Raw genomic sequence first — 27,109 nt, 5'->3', positions numbered from 1 at the left:
TGACAGTCCCCAAATCTGTACCTTTAAGCCCAACCTCTTTGGATTCAAACTTATCTACCTGCCTTCTAAACACACACCTTTGAACATACTAGACAAATTAAACAGAATTTTAAATTTCGCACCTCTTACTTCTAAATCCATGAAAATTGTGTCAATTTTCATAACTCAGTTCCTGGAATTCCCCTGATTAGCTGGCCAAGCCAAGAGTCTTAATTGCCTATCTGATTCCTAAATTTCTAATCAGTTAACAAACCCTGTTGATTTCAATCAAATATTTCTGTCTTTGTCTTCAACTCTACAGACTCGATCCTAGCAGGAACTGCCGCTTGGACTCCTGAAGTAGATTTCTGGGTTTTGTTTGCTTATTGCTGTTGTTTATTTCATGGCACTCTATACCCTTGGGTTGGCCTCATACTCTCTCTCTCTGTAGCCCAGGTTGGCTTCATTAGTGTGGTCCGTCCTCTTCCCTCAGCCTCCCTGGGCCACCTTCTTGAACTCACTTCCTCCTCGTCTTCTTTCTCACCAGGTACCAGCTGTCTCTCCCTCGCCTTCTTGCTTGTTCTTAAATAGGTCAGACTTGTCCCAATGAAGGCTTTTCCATTTGCTATCACCTCTTTCTGGGATAACCTCTGTCTGTGGTTTCCTGTGAGTATTTGGAAGTGTGATTGTTACACCATGTCTTACTCTGCTCCCTGTTGCTACAACCGACCCCAGATTTACAAAGAATAGCTTTTGGATGTTGGGAAGCCTGTGGACTGGGAGGACAGCATTGGGCTAGCATTGTCCTGCTCAGCCATGGCCTGACAGAGGGTATCACATGGTAGACAGAGCAAGTGTAACAAAAAGTTGAGTTTTATTCAAACCAACTCCCCTGATAACCCATGAATGGATTAACCCATCATAACGACAAGGTCCTCATAACTGTGCCACCTCCCAAAAGTTCTGCTTCTCAAATAACCATAATATACAGCTTTGGAATAGCTTCTTGAACATGCTATCTGGAAAACCTGTCTAAAACAATAACGCCCTTAGAGGGGCTTCACCTGACCATCCTTTCCTAAACACCCCCTCACTCCCTACGCTATTACTTTATTTTAAGGATTTGTTTACTTATGTAAATGGCTGTTTTGTCTGCATGTACATCTGCGCCCCAGAAGAGAGCCTCAGATCCCATGACACTCTAATTATAGATGGTTGTGAGCCACCAAGTGGTTGCTGGGAATTGAACTCAGAACCTCTAGAAGACCAGCCAGTGCTCTTAACCGCTGAGCCCTCTCTCCAGCCCCCACCCTATTCTTCTGTATCACTCACCCTCTTTGACTTCTTCATACAACTTGGATTTTTTAATTTTAAAATTTGTTTATTATCTTTCTTCCCCTGTAAAATAGGAACTCTTTGAAAGCATTTTCCTTTAGTCTGCTCTATATTGAATCCCTCAACAAATGCTAATGACACTTAGCACAATAAATCCACGTTTCTTAATAATAGCTAGGGAGTCATTGATGCTGTAGAGATAGGGTTTTTTTTTGTATTAAGAGAAACTCTGAGTACTTTGTGCCAGAGACAAGTGCTGTCCAATCCAACGTTTATAAAGCAATGCTTATAAAGAGACTGCCCAGTCGCCTAGTCTTTGATCCGTGTCATACTTGAGTGAGTTGTGCTGCTTTAAAAACATATTTACTACATTTTATTACTTCTATTTTCTGCATGTAGAGCAGGATGGGGGGGTTAGCTATTGGATATCTGTGTAAGTCAGAGGACACTTTATAATAGGTATTGAGGTTTTGAGGCTAAACACAGCCCCAAGTCACTCGTGTCCTGTGTCTGCGCTCATGGCCACCAGGGGGCACCGTTGAGCTGTTCAAGTTCACTGGGACAGTGAAGGCCTTTAAGAGCATTGAGATCATGCCTGCTTTTCAAACTTGCTTTAGAGCAGCAGTTCTCAACCTTCCTAATGCTGGGACCCTATAACACAGTTCCTCATGGTGTGGGGACTTCCAACCATACAATTATTTCATTGATACTTCAGAACTGTAATTTTGCTACTGTTATGAATTGTAATGTAAATATCTGATATGCAGAGTATCTGATATGTGACCCCCAAAGGGGTCGCAACCTGCAGACTGAGAACCTCTACTTTAGAGACTTGGCAGTGTGAAAATTCAAATTGGTGAGACTTTATTAAAGAGTTGAGAAAACAAAAAACAAAAAAACCCCGTGTCTCATAAAAGTAAGAGGAAAGAGAACCTGGTTTGTTGATGTGAGGATATCCCAGATGTTCGTGGCATTGTTTCAGTAAAAAGAGGAACTTTCAAATGTTACCAGAAATGTTGAGTTAAGGATTTGGATCTGGAAAACACAGCGGATGCTTTCCCAGAAGCAAAGCGGGTGGAATTTCCCTTCTGTGAGCCTCCTATTAAATTAAATCTTACTGATGGGAACGGGATGAAAACAAGAGCTTTAAATATATTGCTGGCCTCAGAGGAGATGCCGAGGAGTGGAGAGGGACAGAGACAAGTGCTTTAGGAGGCAGGAGAGGGTGATGGCTGGAGGCTGGGACACGTCTCAAGCTTGTGGCTCATGTGTAGCCTAAGCAGGCTCATTGAACTGAGTTCTTTAGAACAGGCTCATTCATGCCCACTTTAGGGAAGGAAGGAGAACAAAAAAGCACTCACTGTCTTGGTGTAGACCCCTAAGAGGCAGAAGGAGCTCTCTCACACTGACTGTACTGTTTTCTCGTTGAGTTATAAGCAAATTTCATTTTCATAGGGACAACACAGGAAATCAGAGAAAGCTAAAGGGGTAGGGGTGGGTGTTGGTGGTGGGGTGGATGCTGGGGTGGGGTGGATGCTGGGGTGGGGTGGATGCTGGGATGGGGGTGGAGAACAGAAATACGTGTGCGTGTGAATGTGATGATAAAGTCCACTAGTTGTTCCCCAGGCCATGGCTATTGTTTGAAAAATGCTAGAGGGAAAAAGGGGGAAAAGATGGAAGTAATTTCTATATTTGACTTCAGTACCAATGCCAGCAACTAGCATGGGAAATTTCCCATCTCTGGTTGCCTTCATAATAAGAAAAGAGAAGGCGCTTTTTCAGATGGGTAGGAAGGCAGCCAGGACCACTGCTCTCCCTGACCCTGTCTCTCTTACCTCTTCACTGTCAGCCGGTGGCTCTGGGGAGCATCATGAGGGATCAGTTCTCCTGAGTTTTCCCCTCCATTCTTCTGTTCCATTTGTGGGTGATCGCCAACTCTTTAAGGGTTCTGTACCATTGTGTTCTGTAGCCTTGGTGAGGAAGGAGCCTATTCCTCCTAGCTGGTCACAGGGCACTGGAATGATCTTGGAAAGTCCCTCTGGTGTCTTGGGGGGGCTGAAGTTGCATCAGAGATTTTGGATAAGGATTGACCCCTGGCCTGGTTTCCTTTCAAAGTCTTTGGCAGTATAAGGTGTTTGGCTCCTTGGGTCAGGCTGGGAGTGAGCGTGTTTGGGGTCCCATGTTTCTGCCACCCACACATTTTCCCACTCCCAGAAACATTGGTCTACCTTCTAACCTCATGTTCCTGTTTAAATGGCGCAGCAGACACCTGTTCGCATCTCTCTGTTTCACCCACTAACACCATTCAGTTCCCATTAGGCTTCTTCACTGAGGTAGGGTGACTCACGGTGGAAGGAAATGGGCTGGCTGCTCGGGTCAGCTTGTATACACTTTAACTTTATACAATGTGCATAGGAAGGCTTCCTTAGATCAGAATCCTAAAAATCCAGAATCATGGTGATTGATGTCGTAGAAGGACCATGCTGAGAACCGACACTTGAATTCAGGAAATATTAATGACAAATACCTATGCACAGTGCTGAGTGGGAGAACATGTGGCCGAGCCTCACAGATGTGTAGATGGGAAGGCCTATCTGGCCTTGTGGCTGGCGGCTTATGGTGAACATTCTCATTTCTTTGTTCCTATGAGTTTCTTTGAGCACATCTCTTAGAAAAAAAAAAAAACTTACTATCATAAGGTTAGGTGAAAAACTTTTAATATAGTTGCACTTATAGTATCTCCTTTTACTGATTTACCATTTTGCTTGTCTTAGCAGTGTTAATCTTTGCATATGTGTTACACATTTCCCACACCAAGATAATTTATTCTTTAATTTTATTTTCATTATTTTGACATTTAGATTTTGGATATGTACGGGATATGTATGGATGAGTGTGCCTGTGTGTGCCTGTGTGTGTGTATATGTGTGCATGTACTCACATGTGTGTGCATGTGCACTTAGACATGTCTGTAATTGTGGTGAGCAGGGAGGCAAGGGGTCAATACATGTCTTTATTGCAGTCACCTTGTTTGTTTGTTTTTTTGTTTGTTTGTTGGCAGAGCCTTGAGCTCCGCATTTGACTAGATGGGATAGCCAGGGAGTTTTGGGGTCCCCCGTCTCATTCACCTATCCCAACCCCCAACACTGAGGTTATAAATACACTGCCACTGCTGGCTTTTACATGGGTGCCAGGGATCCAAACTCAGACCCTCAAGCGCTGGGGGAAAGCGTGATATACCCACAGGCTGTCTCTGTAGCCAAACACTTAGACACTTGACAGTGTCACGGAACCAGTTCTATTAATGTCTTAGCGTTCACTCCTCCAATGACACTGAGAAAAATGCTCCCCATCTCTGGAGTCTAGGTTAAATTTTGTTCTCTAGAACTTTCTTATCTTTGTAATAATCTGGGCTCATTTAGACTGTGTTCTGACTTAAGACATGAAGCTGAATCTACACAGGAACTTTCTTCTCCGGGTTGTTTAATGCACCTCTCGATTTCCTGGGTGGGTTGTGGTCTTCCTGAAATACACACTCTTCTGTCACCTCCCTGTGTGGTTCCTGCTTGTAATTTTGCTGTTACTTTTCTCTGTATTCCTCAAGGTGTTTTTTGTTTTGTTTTGTTGTTGTTGTTGTTTCTCATACGATGCCCCTGATACTCTTTAGTGGTCTGCTTCTAGCGGAGGATTGAAGTTACTGGAACCTCTGAACTGTATGGAAAGCCTGCCTCTGGCCCTGCTTCCGTTGTGCATACCCAGGGGAGAGGACTGCATTTTACCCCATAGGACGGTTATGCTTTGCTTTGCTTTTAGATCAGTGAGGAGGAGCGTGGGTAGGAGGCAGATTTGCCTGGGATAGCAACTTGGACCTGAGGAACAGCACTGTGACAACAGAACAGAAAGCCGGGGTTACTTCACCCCGAAATGTGGCGGAGAACCAGGCTGCCGACGGCCACACTTGTTACATTTCAGAGAAGTGCAGAATGTGGAGCAGCTCAAGTTGGGGAAGGCCTCGCGCAAGCAAGGCAGCAAACTAACTGGAAATCATGTGCTGATTGGCAGCCAGGTGACAGTGTACCCTTGGAACTGCAAGGTGCATCCCACACTGGGTGGCTCAGAACACAAGAGGCAGAGCTTTCCTGTTGTTCCCCAGACCTGCCTTCTCTGAGCCCTGTGCGCTTTGTCCTGTCTCCTCCAGGTTGAGAGAGACTAGATGGATTGGAAGGGTAGTTGGGAGATGAGCTCAGTCAGCTAGGCTTAGTTATCTCAGAGGAGAACAGAGAGCAACCAAGAAGAGAGTGAGAGGGGCTGAGCAATAAAAGTGATAGGTTTCAACAGATAGGTTTCTACTGTTGGGCTGGATCACAGGAAACAAGAGACCCTTACTGTTACTACAGAGCACCAACAGCCTGGTGATGGCGCTCAGGCCTGAGGGCAGAGTTCTCAGGTGAGGGGGCTCGAAGCTCGGGCCCAGGCTGCTTTCTTTTCCTGTCACTTCTGCAGCCTTCTTTCTCAGAGATGTCATGAAATCACTCTCTGGAGTCCTCTCTAAAGGGAGAAAGGCCCTCGTAAAAGGCATTTTATGAAGCCTCACCTGTAAGCAGGGCCTGTTCCCTGTGAGTCCCCTGCCTAGGGCTCTTGGCAGTGAGAAGTATGATCCGTGTCACTGTGTCTGGTGACTTCAGAAGCACTTCTAGACTGAATGTGAATTTCTAGTTTCCTTTGAGACACTTCCACACACACTTCAGTCTCAGCAAATTCCCTAGGTGTGAGCTGCTCCCATTACAGACTTTCTGCAAGCTCCGGTGAGGGGCGTCATGACCCGGGTGACTGTAGCGTAGCCTGTGCTCCTCTGTTCTCTCTTCCATGTCCTGCCTCTCTGGCTTCTCTTGCATTGATTTCCTCAGACCAAAAGCATTTCACGCCTCGACTCCTGACTTTCTGCTCTTTTCCAGTTTACCCTCTTTGGTTCTTATGTTCTACTCCTAATTAGGTTTTCTTTAACTCCTTCCTGAACCTCAGATCTGACCTGGGCCTACCCATTCCCTCCTGCTGCCCATCTCTCCACTGCCAGAACTCAGCTTATTAGCCCAGAGTTTGGGGATCTGCCTAGATTGGCAGGCACTCTCACACAGAGGCCTAAGAATGGCTTCTGGCCTGGCGCCAGAACTCCCTCACTTGTACATACAGCTGTATGTTCTGCCTTTCAGCAGGAGATGGGGTTGGCTGGGTGCATTCTAAAATTAGTCAAGGCCCTTTGGGGTGTAGATGACAAAAACCGACTCAAAGCTTAAGCCTGCAGGATGTGCTGGGTTAGAGATGGAAGTCGAGGAAGGGATCTCACTTGAAGCACAGTACGTTCCAGCTACAGATGTACTGTAAGTGGCCCGTTGTTCTTGCTTAGTTGTTCTGCCTGAAGTCTTTCACCCAGACCTGGAAAGATGAGCATTCCTGGCTAATGTGGTACTAACAGCTGTGATCCAAGACTAAGAACGAGACGTTGTCATCTCTCAGAGTTAAATGGACCACTCCTTTTGGTCAGTTCTAAGTATGGTGATTATGTCTCTAGGGCCTAGGCCAGATAGCATTTGGAGACTCATGAGTAACGGCCCCATAGGAACTCTGTGGGAGGGGGAGGGGCTGCTACTGAGAGATTGGCTTCTTAAATTTACTTATGATTAGCCCTGGCAGTGGTGGTACCCACCCTTAATCTCAGCACTCAGGAGGCAGAGGCAGTCAGATCTCTGTGAGTTTGAGGCCAGCCTGGTCTACAAAGCAAGTCCACAACAGACAGTGCTATTACCCAGAGAAACCGTCTCAAAAAACAAAACCAAAACAAAAATCCCAAACAAAACCAAAACAAACCTTATTATTTTAAAGCACGACACCAGGAAGGTGTTGAACCCATTTAAACTGGTGTTTACCTCAGTAGAATTCGTATTTCAGCTTTTTGGAGGGATGGAGACAGAGATACTCAGAACCTTTCACTGAGTCCTCCCAACTTGACCAAAGTGGATTAATGAAGTGTCTTGTGGATTAGTCAGTGACATCCATGACACAGCTCTTTCTTCCTGCACAAAATCCCATTGAGTTACCCATTCCCCGTGGCTGACAGTCATCCTTAAATGAACACTGGCATCACTCCGGGGGACCTTCTTCAAGCTGTTGACCAACTGACTGACCGTGTCAAGGAGCTTAAGCCGCCTTGGTGCCTCAAAGACACACCAGACGTTAGAGACACCGCATCTTTTCAGTGTGCTGATTAAGGATCAAAGTGGCTGTTGTTCTCATTCCCATTTTATAGATAGGCAGCTAGAGACAAAAGTCGTGGAAGCCAGAGCCCTTGGTCTTACCCACTACGTTGGTGATTATTTCTGTACCGTAACTTTGTCTTCCTCGGTGTGAGCCACACTAGGGAAACCTCTGATACTACAAGAGAGTTGTGAGAGGGGAATACTTTCCTGGAGTTGGCCTGTTGTAAAGCCTTCGCTTGGTGTAGTAAAAATGGGTGTTATTAATTCACTGACAGAAGATATAAAGACCCACTGGAAGATTTAGTGGAGCTGGCATTTAAGAGACCCCCGGGGTAAATGAGAAATGTAAATAGCATCCTCCCTGTGCCACAGGGTGTGCATTCCTGGGTGGAGAACTTACACCCTAGGCTTCCTCACCTATAACTTGTCAAAAGTGTATATGTCAAGAGTATTAGTCACAGAGTGAGAGAGAGGCTGGGCAGCGATGACACATGCCTTTAATCCCAGCACTCGGGAGGCAGAGGCAGGTGGATCTCTGTGAGTTTGACCTACAGAGTGAGTTCCAGGACAGCCTGGGCTACACAGAGAACCCTGTCTTGACAAAAGAAAAAAAAAAAAGTAAGCTAGAGATCTCATTACTGCTTGCTGGTGAAACCAACTTGAGCAGAGACAAAATGAAGCTTCCTGGACTCCCCCACCTTAAACTTCGATGTTGAATATGTATGACAGTTGTAGGCGTGGCTTCAGACCTGCCTTGATTCCATCTGCCTAGTGAGTGGAGGGTGCAAGTGAGCTGAAAGCATCTGCCCTGTGATCAGAATGACACACTGATGGAACCACAGGGGCCCAACAGCCAAACACAGTCCTTCTCATGAATCATTCAGACAGACAGCATTCGGGAACTCTCTCACCGTCTTTTGGAGAGGTAGGGACAGCAAGAGAGGGAGAAAATGACTGTCCGTACATATTGCCCACCCAGTAGCTTTGCTAGGGAGCTTCCCTAAGGTGAGACATGGACATGTAGACTGGTGCCCGGTCTGTCCTTACGATGTCCACGGTCAGGCTGTTAGCTGGAGCATGGAGATCAGGACGTAACCTGGAGCACTGAGAGCAGGATGTAACCTGGAGCACGGAGATCAGGACATAACCACCAGTGCTATAGCCCTGGGGTCAGTTTGTCAGTGTATTTTTCTCCCAGTGAGCAACTGGGGAATCCGGTTACCAAGGGCTGGGAAGCAGAGAGGGGTGACACACAAAACACTGTGTCTAGGAGGGATCCAGAAGTCTGACATGCTGGTCTTCTGTGCTACGTGAGTCCTCGTTCTGTTGTTATAATAAAAATGTGCAAAGCTGGATAGGAAAGGGATTTCTTTAGCTCACACTTTAGGATGCTACAAGTTCGAGGTGGGGCTACTCCGAGAGTTTGGCCGCAGGTGAGGGCCCCTTGGTGGATGGCTTCGTAATGGATTATTTAAGGAAGGGTCCATGTGCCTTGGCAGTAAGCACAACCAGGGTGGGGCCGATCTTGTTCTCGGTGACCAGTTAGACCTTCCACCAGACTCTGTATCTAAAAGGTTCCTTTTGCGTCATCACCCTGGGAGCAAAGCTTCAGACGCCTGAAGGTCTGGGGAGACACCCTTAACCCATCTCCAAACCAGAGCACCTACCAAATAAGATTTTGTCTCGCAAACATCAAAACCCGTGGTTGACGTAGCAAACACCAGCACCCTGTGGGTGCTGGACCGTGTTCATCACTTCTTTTTATTATGAACAGTCATGTAACGTAAAATGTAACATTAGCCATTTTTAAATAAACACTTGATTAGTGTTGGGACAGTCACTGTGTTGCACAACTACCACCACTACCTATTTTCCAATATTGTTCTATCACTGCATACAAAAGCTTTCAGCTTTAAGCAATGAGCCCAGTTCCTTGCCACGGCCCTCAGCTCATGGCCACTGCTAGTCTGCTCGCTCTGTGAATTTGACTAATCTAAATGTTTCACTCAAGTGAACTCATAGAACATTTGCCTTTTTGCTGTATGTATATTCCAGTTTCGAGGTTACAAACTTTCATGACATCCTGGAAAACCACTTTTTTTGTGCTTTTTACTTGATCTGATCGCCCCCCCCCATGTTTTCTCCTTCTTAATGTTTGCAGAGCCCCCACTTCCTGAAGTAGACTTTTTCACTGTGCGGGGAAGGCCTCTACCACGCTTCACGCTGAGGAAAGTCAAGGAGATAAATGGACCTATCAGGTGAGTACCTGTCTTTCTCCACACAGTGGTCCCACTATGTGAGTGGGAAGGCTTCCCTGTGAGTGGCTGAACTTGGGTAGCTGGAGCAAAGCAACTGGACCTCTTGCTTTGTTTCCCAGAACACATAGTGGGCTTGCCATCCCAGTAGCATTCTTCCCAATGAAGAGTGAGACTTATAAGGGACCAGAGACAAACATTTTGGGCAGCATAGTCCCTTGCATGCACGTCCCATGGTACAACCTTTAATGATGGTGATGGTGGGTCACAAGGATTGATTGTCTCATTTCCCAGAGACAGAATGTCTCCTTGCGTCAGGCTGATCTTGGAGTGTGTGTGTAGTGGTTTCAGAAAAGGTCATTTGGAGAATTCTTTTTAATCTGTTCACATATTGAGTTATATAGGCAAGACACTATGTAGTTAGTGACCAGCTGGGATTCCAGATGGCATTGAGATGGGATTAATTTACCTCTGTTGGAGGACTACATTGTGCTCAGTTTTGCATTTTATTTACAAAGGTCAAGGGAAGATTAGGGAAGTTCAGTCAGTCCCTGTTCTCAGACAGGAAGATTAGCATTGGCCTGTGGATGGGAGCCAGGGCACCAGGTCTAGGAGCTCGGGTGTGCATGACCTGACCTACGTGGCCCTTTATCACTCTCAGCCCTTCAGTGTAATGGCCCGTTCAGTGCAATCAAGGTATAAATAAATCTGAGATATTCTAAAAGAACGCAAAGGCAAGCCTGGAGATACTGTGTGAGTATCTATTTGTTATAGAACAGGCTGCCCTGCTTTCAGACTGCGTTAATTTCAAGTCTTTTCAGGGATAGACATTGCCCATACAGCTCTGTTGCTTGATTCCTGGTAAGTTACTGGAAAGTATTGTAATCCTGTTGCTGTAAGGGGAACAGAAGCCTGGCATCACTCATTGCCTGAACAAATTTACAAGAGCAGATGTGATACTTAAGCCAAATAATTGCGTAAGGCAAAAAAAGAAAAGCCAAATGACAGCCTGCCCTGGTGGCAGTGCACCAGCCGATGCCTTCAAAACAGGAAGTGGCGACCTGTGAGTCATGCGGGGAGGGCACTGGAAGTGGGGAGAAGTTCTTGCAGGCTGGCCCGGTGGTCAGGTTCCAACCCACTGCCGCTGCTCCCTTCACGTCAGTCACCCGGGTTATTTACCAGGGTGTGAGCTGTGCCGGTTCCCCAGCCTGGCTGCATGGCTTGAGCTGGAGGCACCAGCTTTGCCAGGCCAGAGTCTTTTGTGTGAACCCTGGCCTGGAGCACAGAGAGCTTAGGCAGAGAGTCAGGCCTGCCCCTGGACTCCCTCGAGGCTAACGTCTCTTACCTTACCAGCTAACAGGAATCAGCTGGCATGCTTTATCAGCAGTCAACGTTCCCAACTTTGGTCCCATAGGTTTGGGGTGGGGCCTGGGGATTTCTATATTTACCAGGCTAAATAGAAAGCTGCTTCCTGCCCTGTGAACAGCACCTCTAATGGGCAATGTACAGAATCAACGCGGTGCAGGTGAGCCATGAACTCCAGTTACCTGGCAGGTTGAGTCAGTGTGGGGCTTCTTGCCCGTGGCCACTATACCTCCAAGGCCCCAGAAAAGCTGTCCCAAGTGTTGCCCAAAGGCAGCGAAACTCAATGTTTATTGATTTGTTACTGTTTTGTTACTCTGCAGGTTTTACTTAATCCCTTTTGTTCAGAGTCCTTTCTGAAAGTAAGCCCAGGCTCTGTGGAAATCAGGGCCCTCACCTAACATGGCTGGGTACATAGCAGGTGGCTGGAGTCTTTCCAAATACAACAGCTAACGTGGGGGAGGGCCCTCCCACAACAGCTAACGTGGGGGAGGGCCCTCCCACAACAGCTAACGTGGGGGAGGGCCCTCCCTCCTTAACCAAGTGATTCGTGTGCTTTTAGGGAGCAGGAAATGGGGCATTAGCAATGTGGAGCAGGAAGCCCAAAATTGGTGGTAAAATAGAATTATGTGGCCTAATGAGTTTTGGAAATCACCCTAATCACATTTGGTATTAGTCCAGGCATTTTTTTTTTCTCAATTGAAAATTCAACGCAACCAACATTTATGAGGAGTTGAATATAACTGAAGAAATGTGAAAGGGGAGGGGGCAGGGCGGAGAGATGGCTTCGTAATTAAGAACACTGGCTGCTCTTCCAGAGGACCTGGGTTCAATTCCTAGCACCCACAGACAGCTTACAACTGTCTGTGACTCCAGTTCCAGGGTACCTGACATACATGCAGACAGTACATCAGTGCACATAAAATAAAAATTAACAATTTTTAAAAGGAAGACATGTGAAAGGACCTGCAGGTACTAGAGGCAGTCCTGTAACCCCACCCCCAGCCCTGTTTTCAAGGTCAGTAGAGATAGGACATGTTCATACATTATGATCCCAGAAGTAAAGGCTGAGCCCACAGGCATGGAAAGGGAGGCATGGTTTGACCAGGTGCACTTCATTCCTCTGTTTCTGCCGACTGGCTGCTTTTCTCTTTGGAAGATAGATATTACTAACTTTACACCTGAGTGTCAGTGCCTTTCTGTGTCCTTGTTTAAGGGACATTTTCACCGGATCCATAGGCTACTTTACATTTTCCAGGATCTTGTCAACCCAGATTAACCCACGGTGACATTTTACTCCTGACCGCTCATTGGTTTGGCGTGAACTTTGGTGTCGGCTTCGGAACGGCGGGGAGTGTAAATCATATGACTTTTGTTTTAAGTCACCACATGACTGTCTGGAGCCACTCTTCAGGCTGAGCACATTCATTCCCGTAGGTGCTAGGCCTTCATGTGACTTTTAAACCCTCCCCACTGGCAGGCTTTATTTGCCCGTGTGACACACTGCCGATCAGATCCACCATGTGACAGACACAAGGTCGTGATACACTCACCCGTTTCTCCCACCGAGGGAGCCTGTGCTTGGCCCCCCTGTGAAGCTGGGATTTGGCTGTCATCTGGCTGTAGGTACATATGGAGGTCCACAGTAGTTAGAACTGCCAGACACTAAATCCTGTGTAGCCAGCAGTTTTTCTTGCCCAGTCTGGTGAGTTCAGTAAACCCGAATACACAGACTTCCAGACAAGCGGCCCATGAACCTTATAACATTTACATCTGGTCAGGGGCCTGATGATGAATAGGATCTCTGTTCTTCACAAGGCCCCTGCCAATCTCTCTGCTTTTTCCCCCTCTCCCAGTTCATATCAGGTGTTGGTCCTTCCCCTGTCCTTGCAAAGCACATTTTCTTGTGATTCTGAAGGCATGACTTCATTCTTTGGCAACACTTCTCCTGCTGACGGATATGTGGCTGCAGAAATCCTGGCCAGTGATGTTCCAGACGACACGTTGGAGATATCTATTGGAGACAGGCTCTACTATGGGGAATATTACAATGCACCTTTGAAAACAGGAAATGAGTACTGCATTCTGTTACGGATCACAAGTGAATGGAATAAGGTAGAGTTGCTTCAACGATGTTCTGACCTCGGTATTTTCCTTTACGTATGAGATTTAAATTATTTGCATTTGGGCTGGAGAGATGGCTCCGCAGTTAAGAACACTGGCTGCTCTTCCAAAGGTCCTGAGTTCAAATACCCGCAATCACCTCGTGGCTCACAACCATCTATAATGAGATCTGACGCCCTCTTCTGGTGGGTCTGAAGACAGCTACAGTGTACTTGCATGTGACAATAAATAAATCTTTAAAAACAAATGATTTGCATTTACCTTTCTCCCATGTTTACGGTGACCAACACACAGAATAACCACAGAAACATGTTACTTGTGAGCAGACCTTCCGATGGGTAGGCAGGTAAGACCTGCATAGGTGTCAGCCGCACTTCTGAGGGCGTACTGCATCTCTGTTGGGACTGATCTGGTTTGAGTGCCCCTCCACCTTCTGAGTACCAGAATTCGAGAGTCCGAGTTGGGAGGGACTGTCTAGCTCTGGTGGGTTTCCTTTCTGCTCCTCCAGGATGCTGCCTTTCCCCATTCTCCAGGGGAACAGGAGGAGAGAGTGGCAAACAGGCCCCACCCTCTCCACCCCACTCTTTAGAAAGCTGGATTTCTTTCAATAATTGGCAACTGTAACGAGCTGGACAAGCTCGGAGAGTTCTAAACTTGGTTTAGAATTATGTGGGTTGGAAACCAGGAGAATTACACAAATACTAACAAAACATCTCTCGACTGATACATTGGAAGCAAAAGTTCTCCATATTTAAAACAGGCATCTATTAAATTCTGCATAGGACAGAAGTCTGATGTACCATTGGCATGCTGATAGCAAACCAAGGCTTACTTTTTAAGATAATGTATGAGTGGCAGAGAGGCCAAGAGCTACTTTGTAACAATAATATAGGAATTAAGATGTGGAAAGTTAAAGCTCAGAATACTATTACCTCAATAATTTAATGGAGTAGATACCCTGATGGGTGTAAGGCGGTACCACCTCACTTGTTCTGCATTTCCTTAAAGATTAATGATGTTCAGCATCTATTCATTGCTTGGTGGCAATCTGTTCTTTAGGACAGTGCCTATTCAAGTTCTTTACTAATTTTGTCTTTGTTTTTTTTTTTTTCTTTATTCATCTGCTTTTGAGACAGAATTTCTCTGTTTAGCCCTCCTGTTCTGGAACTTGCTCTGTAGATCAGGCTAGCCTCAAACTCAAAGAGATCCACCTACCTCTGCCTCAAGGCATGCGCTATTGCTGACACTGCTGCTGCTGCTGCCGCTGCTGCTGCCACCGCTGCCGCCACCACCACCACCACCACCACACAGATACTACTTTTAAAATTGAGTTGTTTGATTTCTTTCATTGTTGTTGTTTGAAGTCCTCTATATAATTTGGAGATTAATCTCGTATGAGATGAAGCTGAAAATATTTTCTTCCATTCTTATGGGTTTTTTGTTTTGTTTTATTTCAACAATGTTCTTTGAGCACAAAAACCTCATTTGTGTTGGTTCCTAGGGGTTTTAGTTTTAAGTCTTACTTTTGGGCATTTGATTCATTTTGAGCTTTTATATTTGGCATTAGGTAAAAGTCCAGTCTGGTTTGTTTTTTGTTTTTTGTTTTTTTGGGTTTTTTTGTTTGTTTGTTTTTTGTTTTTTGTTTTTCTGTTTTCTGCTTTTTGTTTTTTGTTTTTTTGTTTTGTTTTCGAGACTGGGTTTCTCTGTGTAGCCCTGGCTGTCTTGGAGCTCCCTCAATAGGCCAGGCTGACCTTGAACTCATAGATCCACCTGCCTCTGCCTCCCAAGCACTGGGACTAAAGGCTGGCTTGTTTTTGTTTTTGTTTTTGCTTTTTTGAACACCACTTGTTGAAAAACTCTCTGGTCTCCATTAAATTCTTGTTCTAGTTTCTGGCCCAGTTACTAGAATGGTAAAAAGCAACTTTGCGGGAGGAATTTATTCAGCTCACAGTTCGAGGTTACAGCACACCCTTTTGGGAAAGTCAAGGCAGGAACCTGAAGCAGCTAGTCCCAGAAAAGAGCAGAGAGAGAATGTGCATGCATGCATATTACTCAGATCACTATTCACTACTATTTAGTCCAGGACCCAAATATAGGGAATGGTGCCACCCATGGTGGGCTGGGTCTTCCTTGTCAAATAAAATGATCAAAACAATTCCCCATACTTGCATATAGGTATACCTATAAACCAACCTGATGCAGACAGACCCTCTAGGTTTCTCTTTCTAGGTGATTCTTAGATTGTATTGAGTTGACCAAACTAAATGTTAGAAGTACTTCTCTCATGCTGGGTGTGGTGGCGCACGCCTTTAATCCCAGCACTTGGGAGGCAGAGGCAGGCAGATTTCTGAGTTCGAGGCCAGTCTGGTCTACAGAGTGAGTTCCAGGACAGCCAGGGGTACACAGAAAAACCCTGTCTCAAAAAAAAAAAGGTACTTCTCTCAAACATATCTGACATATATCAAGAATTCATTGGTGGATGTTGGAGTCTGTCTCATTGACTTACATCCTGTCTTCACGGTATGTTTGAAAGCATAAGTCTTCCAACATCTCCATTTTTTCCTTTTATGTATTCATCCTAATCAATAGCCCCGTTCTGTCCCGAGGCTAAGGGAGGAATAAAGCGTGTCTTCTCCCGAGTTCTCACCTTCTTGTGTGCTCTGTTATCAACTTGGATGAGTCCTGTCACCTTAATGCCATTTTAAAATCACTTTCTTTTCTCTTCTTTTAAAACCAGCGCTGTGCATAGTTGGCCATCTTTTCTCTGCCCATCACTTGTTCAGATTCTTGTCTCTTGCTTTTACTGAACTCCTTGCTCCAGCTACTGCAGGGTGAGTTTTATAAACTGTGCAGCTGACCCAGGCACACCACTTCACTGATCTTCCTGCGTCACTTGGCCCCTGCCAGTTTCTCGGTTGTAATGTTTCCGTTACCTGCTTTGCCCTTTGCTTCTCGTTGTCTTCACATAAGCATTTCTTCATTCCTAATTCAAAACTAGCCTCAAGCCAAAATTGAATTGTATTTGAAACCTGTGGCTAGTTAAAGCTTTTCCTCCCAGAAGTTTTCAATTTAAATATATTTTAAAAATCCTTTTCAAGAACATAAAAACCAGAATGCCCAATGTGTCACTTGAAAGAGAGCCTCATAGTGAGATGGAAAGGGTAGCTCTATAGCTTCTTCCCTAGGGAAACTGCACTGAATCCTCAGCCACATTCAAGAGTCCCAGCTGTCCCCATCGACAGCTGTGTGAGTGACAATTACCAGAGAGGAGATGCTCAGTTCCAGTGAGTTTGTAGGTCTCTTGCTTTTTCTTGTTGCTTTCTTCCTGAAAGCACATTTTGGGTGACTGAAGTTGTTAAGCATCATCCAGAGAGACAAAATATTATTATTATTTATTTATTATTATTTATTATTATTATTATTGGTTTTCTTTTTTCTTTTTTATTAGATATTTTCTTCATTTATAATTCAAATGCTATCCCAAAAGTCCCCTATACTCTCCCCCCGCCCTGCTCCCCAACCCACCTACTCCCGCTTCCTGGCCCTGGTGTTCCCCTGTACTGTACTGGGGCATATGATCTTTGGAAGACCAAGGACCTCTCCTCCCATTGATGGCTGACTATGCCATCCTCGGCTACATATGCAACTAGAGACACGAGCTCCGGGGGTACTGGTTAGTTCATATTGCTGTTCCTCCTATAGGGTTGCAGACCCCTTCAGATCCTTGGGTACTTTCTCTAGCTCCTCCATTGGGGGCCCTGTGTTCCATCCAATAGATGACTGTGAGCATCCACTTCTGTATTTGCCAGGCACTGGCATAGCCTCACAAGAGACAGCTATGTCAGGATCATGTCAGCAAAATCTTGGTGGCATATGCAATAGTGTCTGCTTTTGGTGGCTGATTATGGTATGGATCTATGGGTGGGGTAGTCTTTGCATGGTCCTTCCTTCTGTCTCAGCTCCAAATTTTGAGGCAAAATATTATTATACCAGAGCTTCTCGTTGCCTGCAGAGAACACACACATCACTACTTTCTGTAGAACCTAGATGCAATCTCAGAATTCTCAGCCGAGTTCTCAGGCAGTCCATGCCGGTTGTTCAGAGCTGGCACTTAGGAATAACGCTCCTGACAGTCCATTGTCTACCCCTGGTGTAAGCTTTTTGAGATCTTTTGGAAACCCACAGAAGTGATGTCTGTGAGCCACTCCCATATGTGTAACCCATGCCAGCCCCTTGAATACTGGTGAAAATTGGCTGAGTTATGAGATAAGGTTGGGGTTGGGGCTCAATGGTAAAGCCCTAGCCTAGCATGGATGAGACTGGGTTTAAACCCTAGCCACACGAAACATAAATACACACACTTATGAAAGCTAGATGAGACCTTAAAGATTTTTTGGTTCAAATTAGTGTATGAAGAGTCAGAGAGTTGGTGGGCTTTAGCATGTGAATTGCACTGTTTAAAATGATGCCCTGTGTCTCACATTACACTGTTTAAAATGGTGCCCTGTGTCTCCTACTTAGATGGACCTCTCTGTTTCCCTTCCAGGTGAGAAGATATTCCTGTGCTGTCTGGGCTGAGGTAAAAGGTAAGGCCGTGTTCTCACGGTGCACTCTGTCCTTCCCCCATGCTCCATCTGCAGCACCAATCTGATCCTGGACACTTGCTTTAAATTGTCACAGGTGGTGACAGACATACACATTAAGGCATCTTCAGAAAAATGTAGACATTCTCATGCCATAGGGTGTGACATATTCAAGCCATTACCGAAGAGTTGGGAGCTCATGAAATTATATAAAGAGCCATGAATGGGACCATCCCTGCTATCAGCCTCCTGTCTCTCCCGTGGCAGTGTCAACTGCCCTTACTGTTTTTCTTCTGTAGCCATGAGATAGGAGGGACGAGCCCTAGACACCCAGATGAGTAACTTCAATGGGAACAAAGTTTTACAGTTTAGAAGGGTTCTTCCTCCTAGCTTGGGTGGCTTTCCATTGGCTGAGTCACCCTGGATTTGCGATAGCGATCAGTCTGTGTTGGGTGTTGTGTGGGTTATATGGCTTGTTGGGGAGAGAGAGCACTTGTTCCAGCAGAATGACACTGAGAGGAGGGGAAGATTCTAATCAAGGTTAAGGGCACTGGAAAGCTTGTTACAGACCAAAATGAAGAGCTATAGAAGCCTGAGACCCACTGTTTAGCTTACACCATGCACACACACACACATGTGCACACACACATACACATGCACACGCACGCGGTCACATACCAATAATGACAATTGAGTTTAATGGTAGATTACATATATAGGGGAAGGCACAAAAGATTGCATCTCCTAGAGCGTGGCGTGGACCATATATGGCTGAATCCCAGCACTTAGGGGCAGAGGTTGAAGGACAGTGACTGTCAGCCTGGGATCCATAGCAAGACTCCGCCTAAAACAGTGTGGCAGGAATTTGTGTCAGCTAGAGACATAGCTACTCATGCTATTTTGTTTTAAAACGTTCTGTGATATTTGCACAATGAGAAATTACATACTGATGCATCTCTCAGAATCATCCTCACTGTTAAGTGATGCATAATTATATTAATAAAAATAATTTATTTACAGAATAGAACTATCCTACATCTAGGGGGAAAAAATAAGACAAAACCCCCAAAGGAATGCAGGGAAAGAACGGAGTTCAAAGGTTGGTTACCACATCCAGCTCCAAGGCTGGGGAATCCAAGGGTTGTATATTTTTTTCTTGATCAGATCCAGATGTACTACTCTGATACATGGAAGATATAATCACTCTCAAACTTTAGTATATGACACCAAATGGCAAAATGCAGTGCCCTTGAGAGCAGCCCCCTTCCCCCACTGGGAGATAAAGCCTTGGCTGTCCTGGCAGCAGCCCGAGCATATGATCAGTCAGGCTTCCTGACTTGGTCTGCCTGATGGGGCAGTTCTTCTGTTGGCTCCAGATCTAGCTCTTGCTGACGAGGGATGTGTTTAGAGCCTTCCCTTTCCACGAACTGAGTTTTCAAAGGGGTTGGGAAGCTAACTCGGATTGAGTAATCACGGATCCCTGATTGTCAGGCTCCCATGGCAGGACGTTTGTTTAAAAGCCATAGGCAGCCAGCCAGCGGAATTGATTCCCAGGAATTCCATTAGTTTGTGCCTAATTCCAGAAAGCTTGTTAAATTTATAACCTCTGAGTATGGACCAATTCCTGGCAATAGGCTGAGGAATGCTGCCCACGGTCCACACGTGTCCCCTTTAAGTCCTTACACCCCATCCCTACTTCTGAGCATAGCCTCAGGAGACAACCGCTGTAGTGGTGAGGCAGCGTGACCTCTTTCAGGATTGAGGTGGACGGACTTTACAATGGGTGCTCTGTTTTAGAGGGGCCTTAGCAGGACATGTGGAGGAAGGGTTCAGGGAAGGAGGCTTCTGTTTGTCTGCCTCTCCCCTCATCTTACTTTCCACCTTTTTTTATCTCTCCTCAAACTTACAAGAGTAGAAAAGCTGATTTTGGAGCTGGGCCAGGTGAGTTATCTGGCAGCTTGTATCTTAGATTGCCATCTTAACAGAGATGTGTGCTGTGGTCAAGCTCTTTTCTGAAGCAGTTTAGTGAAGGGTACAGGAAACAAGCATCCAAAACATCCAAGACCTTCAGTGTGTACCAGTGCACACCCGGGAGCTCCAGGGGCAGAATAGAGTGCTCACAAGGGAAATATAGTTGTGAATAAGATGTGCAAGCTTTCAGACACAGACAAAGCTGCTGTGATCTACCCTACTGGAAACTATTGGATGTGATTGGGAGAGATTCAAAGCAGGTAGAAGAAACAGAAGAGGCCATAGTTGGTCCTCTGTGATGCATAGGAAGGATTTTGAGAATATCTGAGTGGCTTTTCTAATTGTATTTTTCTCCGAACCCTTAACTTAAGAATCGTTACTGAGAACCTTGGATCCTTACACTTGGGAGGCAGAGGCAGGTCAGTCACTGAGTTTGAAGCCAGCCAAGGCTACTTGGTGAGATGCAGTCTTGAAACCCAAATAATGATCGTGCAGCCATAGAAACTCTAACCAGGACAACTCCCACTAGGAAATTTGGAGAGGGGTGTGATGCAGGCCCATCCCCTGATTATTTCGGGTCCTTGATGCACAGTGCTCGGCACTCTTCTGGTTTTGCCAGTGCTGAGTTTTGTTTTTACCTTTTCACAGTGCCATCACCAAGAAAGCTCGTTAACCAGGGAATTGTGTGTGCTGTCAAATGCAGAGGCCTGAGAATCCTCACTCCAGCAAGCCCCTGATCACACAGAGTCTTGTAATTTGGCTAGTCCTCAGCCGCCTCTGCCTGGGTTGAGATTCCTCCCAGCCACAAAGTACTGTGAGTCTGTGATCTCTTGAGTCACGGAGATGCTGGCAAGCTATAATCGGGGACCATTCTCCAGACACAGGCATGAAACCCAAGGCATTGGTGACTCCCCGCTTCTCTGTCAGCCTGCACACTGCGAGCCTTTCATTTCTGTCCACACAGAGCTCAGGCCTTCATCCCCGCAGCACAGACAAATAGATGGCAGAGCCTCCCGGTTCATCTCCCATCACACAAGTTCAGGTTTCCCCTCTTTATCCCAGCTTGTGGCCACCTGACCTGCCTCTGAATGCACAGTGTTTCCATTGAAATCCTAGTGTTTCCATTGGTGGCTCTTCTAGGGTTCCCTGTTGTTTCCCAGCCTTCTGCCTGAGACCTCTGACACCAGCACCACCCACTGATTATGACTCTCATTCTTTTCCATTCCTACGGGTATCCGAGCTATTCTCCATCTCTCTCTTTAATGTCTTTGCTCACATATGATCACTTCCACCTGAATGCCCTGTTGGCTCCCTGGGAGGGGCTGCTTGCTGCAGTTCACTGTTCAAGATGGAAACCTAACATCGTCTTCCCAAAGCCTTTCAGAGCTCCTCAGGGTCACCCCTCTGTCTCCTTTTCTTCAGCTGTTCTCCCATGCTGCGGAGCAGCTGGTGATTATCTTTTTCTGTGAGGTTTCAAACATTTGGGGGAGAATATTGAAAAAAACAAAAACAAAAAACTGGACCATTGCCCAGTATGCGTTAGATGCTCACATTGAATCCAACAGCCATCAGATTTTTTTTTTTTTGAATAATGCAGCACAGATTTAATACTTGTCAAGTTAAATAGGCAGGGAAATTTTGCAAGCTACAAGCCTAAGGTGAGCACACGGGTACCGGAGTCAGCCCGCTGGATCCAGGGATCTGTGGCTTCAGTGGGCTGAAGGCTGAGATGTTTTGGAAAGCAGTGGCTGCTCTGCTGGTTGTGGGAGGGCTTTTCCTCTTGTCATTATTCCTCAAACAACATAGTACGTCAGCTATTTGCATAGCGTTACATTGTTTTCACCATTCTACGTAATCTGGAGACAGCAAAGTCACAACACATTTTATGTGGGGCTTTAATATTGAAAATTTCTGTTTTCTTAGGGGAGGGTTTTCTGGAACTAATCCCCTAGGGATACTGGTGGAATCTCTGTCTCTCTGTCTCCCTCTGTCTCTATCTCTGTCTCTAAAGGTTTCCCTAGGGATATTGGGAATCTCTCTGTCTCTCTCTGTCTCTCTGTCTCTGTCACTCTCTCCCTCTCCCTCTCCTCCCCACTCCCCCGCATTCACCTTTATCTGGTTAGTCAGTCAAAGACTGTTCTAAGTGACGCTGTGGAGAATGCACTCTGAGGATGCAGCCTTCAGCAAGGAGATTCTTCCAATAAGCCTGACCTGTCACACAAACCCTTAAACTTGGGTCTACAGGTCAGAACTTAAGTCTTGAAGATCCTAGGGGTGGGCCATATTTGACACTGGAAATATTCTGCTAGCTTTGAAAAGCCACATAGCAAGGAATGCAGGTGGTCGGCAGGAGCTCAGAGACAGACCTCGCTGATAGACCATAAGGAAATGTGGACCAAGTTCTGCGACTTCAAGGGACTGAATTAAGCTGACAGTGGGGACAAACTCTGAAGCCTTCTTCCCCAGAGCCTTCAGATGGGAGGGTGAGCCACTAACACACGGTGATGGTGCTGAGCAGAGAACCCGTCACAGTGTGCCTAAACCGGGAACCACAGGACTGAGCTAATGGGTGGGCTTGTAGCTGAGCAGTGTGTGAGATTACAATAAAATGAATTCAGCATTTATCAAACATTACCTCTGCATCTATCGCCTCCTTTGCCCCGCTTTTCTGTGTTGCCCATGGTGGAGAAGTCAGATAAGAATAACACAGAAAGGTCTGGAGAGATGGCTCAGTGGTTAAGAGCACTGACTGCTCTTCCGAAGGTCCTGAGTTCAAATCCCAGCAACCACATGGTGGCTCACAACCATCTGCAATGTGATCTGACGCCTTCGTCTGGCGTGTCTGAAGACAACTACAGTGTATTCGTATACATAAAATAAATAAATATTTTAAAAAAAAGAATAACAGAAAAAAAAAGAACACACTAAATCATTACTTATTCTTCTGTGTTCAAATGAATGTACCAACTGCTCTCTGGATGTGTCCCAAGCCAGACTGAATCATGGCATTAATTTATTTCTACCATTGGATGGCAACAGTTGCTTTCAGGAAATGACCATACCTGTGTACATAATGCCCACACCCAGAGGAAGTCGTCAAGATTGTCACAGGGTCTAACTTCCTCTTCAACACCTGTGGTCTTTCTATCAGTAAAAGATTAAAGAGAAGCTGCGTTTGCTCCCAAGCAGAGTCTCTGCAGAGAGGAGGGCTATAGTTCAAGTGTATTTACTTTCTCTAAGAATGACTAACAGCACATGAGTTTCTAAGAGAATATTCTGCAGATGATTCAGAGGGAAAATAAAAGGCCCCACAGCATGAGACTGGAAGGGAGGGGAGCCCGAGAATGGCAAGACCATAAAAAGCCTATCATTCAGAGTGGCCACTTGTAAATTTTATTAGGCATTCGCAGAGGATGAAACTGTACAGCCACACCCATGAGCGCTGCTGTAGACTTTGAGGTTGTATGATTAGCAAACCGAGAAAGACCTGTAGCCAAGGACTGGAAACCCGTGCTGGGAGCCAAAATCCAAGGATGCTATGCAAAATAAAGGGCACTTTCTTATTTCTTTTATATCTGTGTATGTGACGGTGTCTGTGTGAGTGTATGCCATATAGGAGCAGTGCCTTCAGAGGCCAGAATGGAGTGTCAGGTCCTCTGGAGCTGTCATTACAGGTGGTCCTGAGCTGCTGGTTAGCAGGGGTTCTGGGAACTGAATTCCACTAGTGGAGAAGAGCAGCCTGTGCTCCTCCGTCTCATCAGCCTAAAGGTTACTTTTTAACACTGACTTTCAATAGTAATGTCTAGCGCAAGGGATAGCATGTCTCACTGAGGAGGTGGGTGCTGCTAGTGGATGGGTCAGGGGAAAGTTGGCGTCCTCAGCTCCTATTTGCTTCTGTCTTGCTGCAGTGTGAGGAGTGTCAGTATCTTCCCACCTGTTTAAAGTTCAGCGGAGTCACACAATTTCCAACTAAGCCAGATAAACAACTGCCAGCGACCTTTGTGAGACCTGGAAGAGAAGGCTAGGGCTGAGCAGTAAACAAGGACTTTGTACAAAGAGGGCGCCACCATTCTGAAGGTAGCTTGAAGTCAGGGCCAGCCCAAGTGATGGCTTGGCTCTCATGCATAGCAACAGTGACAGCATCTCTAATGAGTCAGTGTGGAGCATGAGGGGCCCCGGGTGTCTCCCCTTTTCTCCTCTCACAGACTCACTCATTGGCCAAGGAAGTAGGACAGAAAGCAGTGTATTTTGACTTCTGCTAACAGTTAACAGTACCGCTGTGGACAGAGTGTGCGATATGAGGGCGGTAGATAGGCCTAGGAATGGGCTGGAGAACAATGCAAAACCGACATCAGCTAGCTAAGGAGTAACTCCTGATGAGCAAATCCACAGCTCACACAGCATGGACTCCAGTCCACGGTCCTTCAGTTCAGCATTTTCATTCATCAAAGACTAAAGTGTGGAGGAAATAGGTGAGGAAAATACTGATAACCAAAACTGGAGAAGTGTTCAGAGCATAAAAGTACCAGAATCTCTTTAACCCCTTTATCTCCAACGCTATATTCCCTCCTTGTCTCTGTCTCTGTTCCTCGGTGTTTCTCTCTCTCTCTCTCTCTCTCTCTCTCTCTCTCTCTCTCTCTCTCTCTCTCTGCTTTTGTTTGTTTGTTTTGTTTTGAGACAAGGTTTCTCTGTGTAACCATAGTTGTCCTGGACTTGCTCTGTAGAGCAGACTGACCTTGAACTCAGGAATCTTTCTGTCTCTGCCTCCTGAGTGCTGGGGTCATTTTCTCTTAAAAACCAAAGCCTCGCTGATTGTGCAAATGATGCTTTTTAGCTATTGTAGTAGTTTTGTGTATATAAAATACACACTTTCAAGTGTGGTTGCCTATAAGGCTCCCACTTTAATCAATATAACCAGAAAATTCTCACCCACTTTAAGATTATATAAATATATTCAACAACATTTTCCAGTTCTTTCATATTTCAGCATATCTCTTTAATCTACCTGAATTTGATTTTGATGAGTGGAATCAGCTGTAGTGATTAAAATCACTTTATTCTAATCAGCCATTTTTCCTCCTTTCCAGATATAGGTCATTTATCAGCTCATTCAGTTATTTGAAAGTTACAAAACGATAGTAACAAAAGGTGACAGTAGCTGACATTTGCCATGCTGACTTGGTACTATGTGGCAAGTCGTTATTTCTCACAGTAACCCTGGAAGGCGGGTGCTGTTGTTAGGATTTTCAAGTGCTTAGAGCATCCCTCAGTGTGGGAACTGAAACAGACAATGGCCAATGCACTGGTTGAAGTCCCACTGCTAGAGAGGGACGATGTGGAGATAGGACGTGAACACCCTCATTCCAGTTTTCAACTTTTGAGATGGCTTCATGGGGCTGGGTTTGTTCCTGTGCACTGTATTTTGTTCTACCATATTCTTTCCTATGCTAATAGACCATCTCCTTGATGTCTGATAGTCAAGTCTTTTCACATAAAATATACAAGTAAATTCCAATTTTTTCACTAGCCTCTTTCCATTTGATAATTTCACATCCTAAAATGCCAAGGCCCTCTTCTTCTGAATATGAAAAGTATAATTTTTTTCTTTTATCATAATTTTGAGATAGGGTCTTACTGTGCAACCCAGGTTGACATCATGATCCTCCTTCCTCGACTTCTTAAGTGCTGGGATTATAGGTGTATCTATCCATAGCTGGTCAATCCATGTTTTTCTAGAAAGTCTTGGGGTAACACTTTTTGAGACAGTGGATTTTCCTTGACTATTAAAAGTGGTGTGTTCCATGTCTGTGCTTGCAGGTGCCCTGGACCCCACAGGGTTTCCACTGGAACAAAATTGCTCTTAAACTGGTTATTGATATCTGAGCTGGGCTTAATTACTCTGTGCCTCTGACTCTCCCCTGTGAAGAAGGGAATATAAACACTTCTTAGCAGATGCACGAGTTAATTTTTCATTATGACAACACAGCTTAGGCGAGTAAGAGATGTGACTGGGCTCACAGTTTCAGGGGAGTCTGTGTAGAGTCAACCAGCTCCATTGCTCTGGCTTGAATGAGGTGGCTCACCATTGCTGGGGCAGGCTCATCTCACAGTGGCCAGGAAGTGAAGAGAGGGAAGCAAGCCCAAGCCAGCCAGCTTCTTCTGCTGCTGTTCACCCAAACCTTTGGCTTATTGAATAATGATGACCATATACAGGGTGGGTCTTCCCTCTCTCACAGACACACCCTGGAGTATACTTTCCAAACCTCCCAGGTACCCCTTAACCCAACCGAATTGGCATTCCAAGTTAACTGCCACAGGAGCCTGAGTTAGCTTGTGTGAGATGCTTACAACAGTGTGTGCCACTCAGACTGGTAAATGCGTGTTTTCTAATAAAAATCACAGCTTTTTTGGAGACGTGAAACTCCAAATAAAGTCTCTTGAACCAAATGTGCACCACAAATGTGAGTGGTTTTCCATTTGTAATCAGGGATGGCCCTGAAATTGTCATGTGACGTTTCCTACATAGAACACATGTTCTGAGGACTTTCACATGGCCTTTGAGAGTCCGTGGGACAGAGCAGAGTGCTACTATCCTGCTGATAATGTAGTGAAAACAGAGGTTTTATAATTTATAAAATTTATATGTGACCACTGGAACTGACTAACATTTTTGAAGCCTGCAGTCCAATGATAGCAGGATGACTTCTTCCATCAGCAAGGAAGTGACCCATAAAAATCTATCAAAGTGACCGGAGTGAGGATCTATCTGCACACAGCGCGCCTCACGTAGCTTTGGTGTGTCCACAAGTTTAGGTTCTTTTTTTTCTCCCCTGTATGATTTGGTTTTATGCTTCCTTGATAGAAATACTTTGAAACTGTGGTTTCCTGAGGCCTGAGATCCACAGGAGCTGTTGGGGACGCAGGGGCTCTGTGGAGGCATTCTTGGGATTCTTTGTTAAGTGAAGCCCAGCTTCAGATTAAAACAGAATGTGCGCAGTTGGATATGGCTCTCCCAGGAGGGTCGTGACTGGACGTGGTGATGGGATGTGGTGATGGGACGTGCTGTGGGCTCATCATGTGGTCTCTTCCCACAGACTCATCGCTCACAGCGCAGCAGATGGTGGGTGTTGGACTGGGCTCCGTGGCTTTTGTGACCATCCTTGCATTCTTCTCCTTCTCAGCAGTGTGGTATGTGAGACTGTCACTTTTGAAGAATGAGTGGAATTGGGGGGAGGCTGGGGTAGGA

The 27,109-nt window shown here is 45.6% G+C and overlaps 1 protein-coding gene across 10 annotated transcripts in view; it reads left to right on the top strand.

The window, feature by feature from the left end:
- Susd1 (sushi domain containing 1) overlaps positions 1–27,109 on the top strand; it is a 125,668-nt gene that overhangs the window by 97,107 nt on the left and 1,452 nt on the right. For 6 of the 10 annotated variants that reach the window (XR_003954993.1, XM_006538143.4, XM_006538146.4 and 3 more), the window contains 4 exons: positions 9,730–9,826; positions 13,042–13,300; positions 17,856–17,895; positions 26,958–27,051. Coding sequence is in view for 7 of the 10 variants with exons in the window: in XM_006538143.4 (XP_006538206.1) it covers positions 9,730–9,826; positions 13,042–13,300; positions 17,856–17,895; positions 26,958–27,051 (490 nt within the window). In the remaining 3 variants the exon portion in view is untranslated. Of the gene's footprint in view, positions 1–9,729; positions 9,827–13,041; positions 13,301–17,855; positions 17,896–26,957; positions 27,052–27,109 lie in introns of those variants that run through there. The other 4 variants (XR_001784175.2, XR_390338.4, XM_006538142.4 and 1 more) reach the window with 4 other exon arrangements.

The sequence above is a fragment of the Mus musculus genome, chromosome 4, assembly GCF_000001635.26.
Source record: "Mus musculus strain C57BL/6J chromosome 4, GRCm38.p6 C57BL/6J".
In the NCBI taxonomy this organism is placed as follows: domain Eukaryota; kingdom Metazoa; phylum Chordata; class Mammalia; order Rodentia; family Muridae; genus Mus; species Mus musculus.
This window is presented reverse-complemented; position numbering and strand designations above follow the sequence as displayed.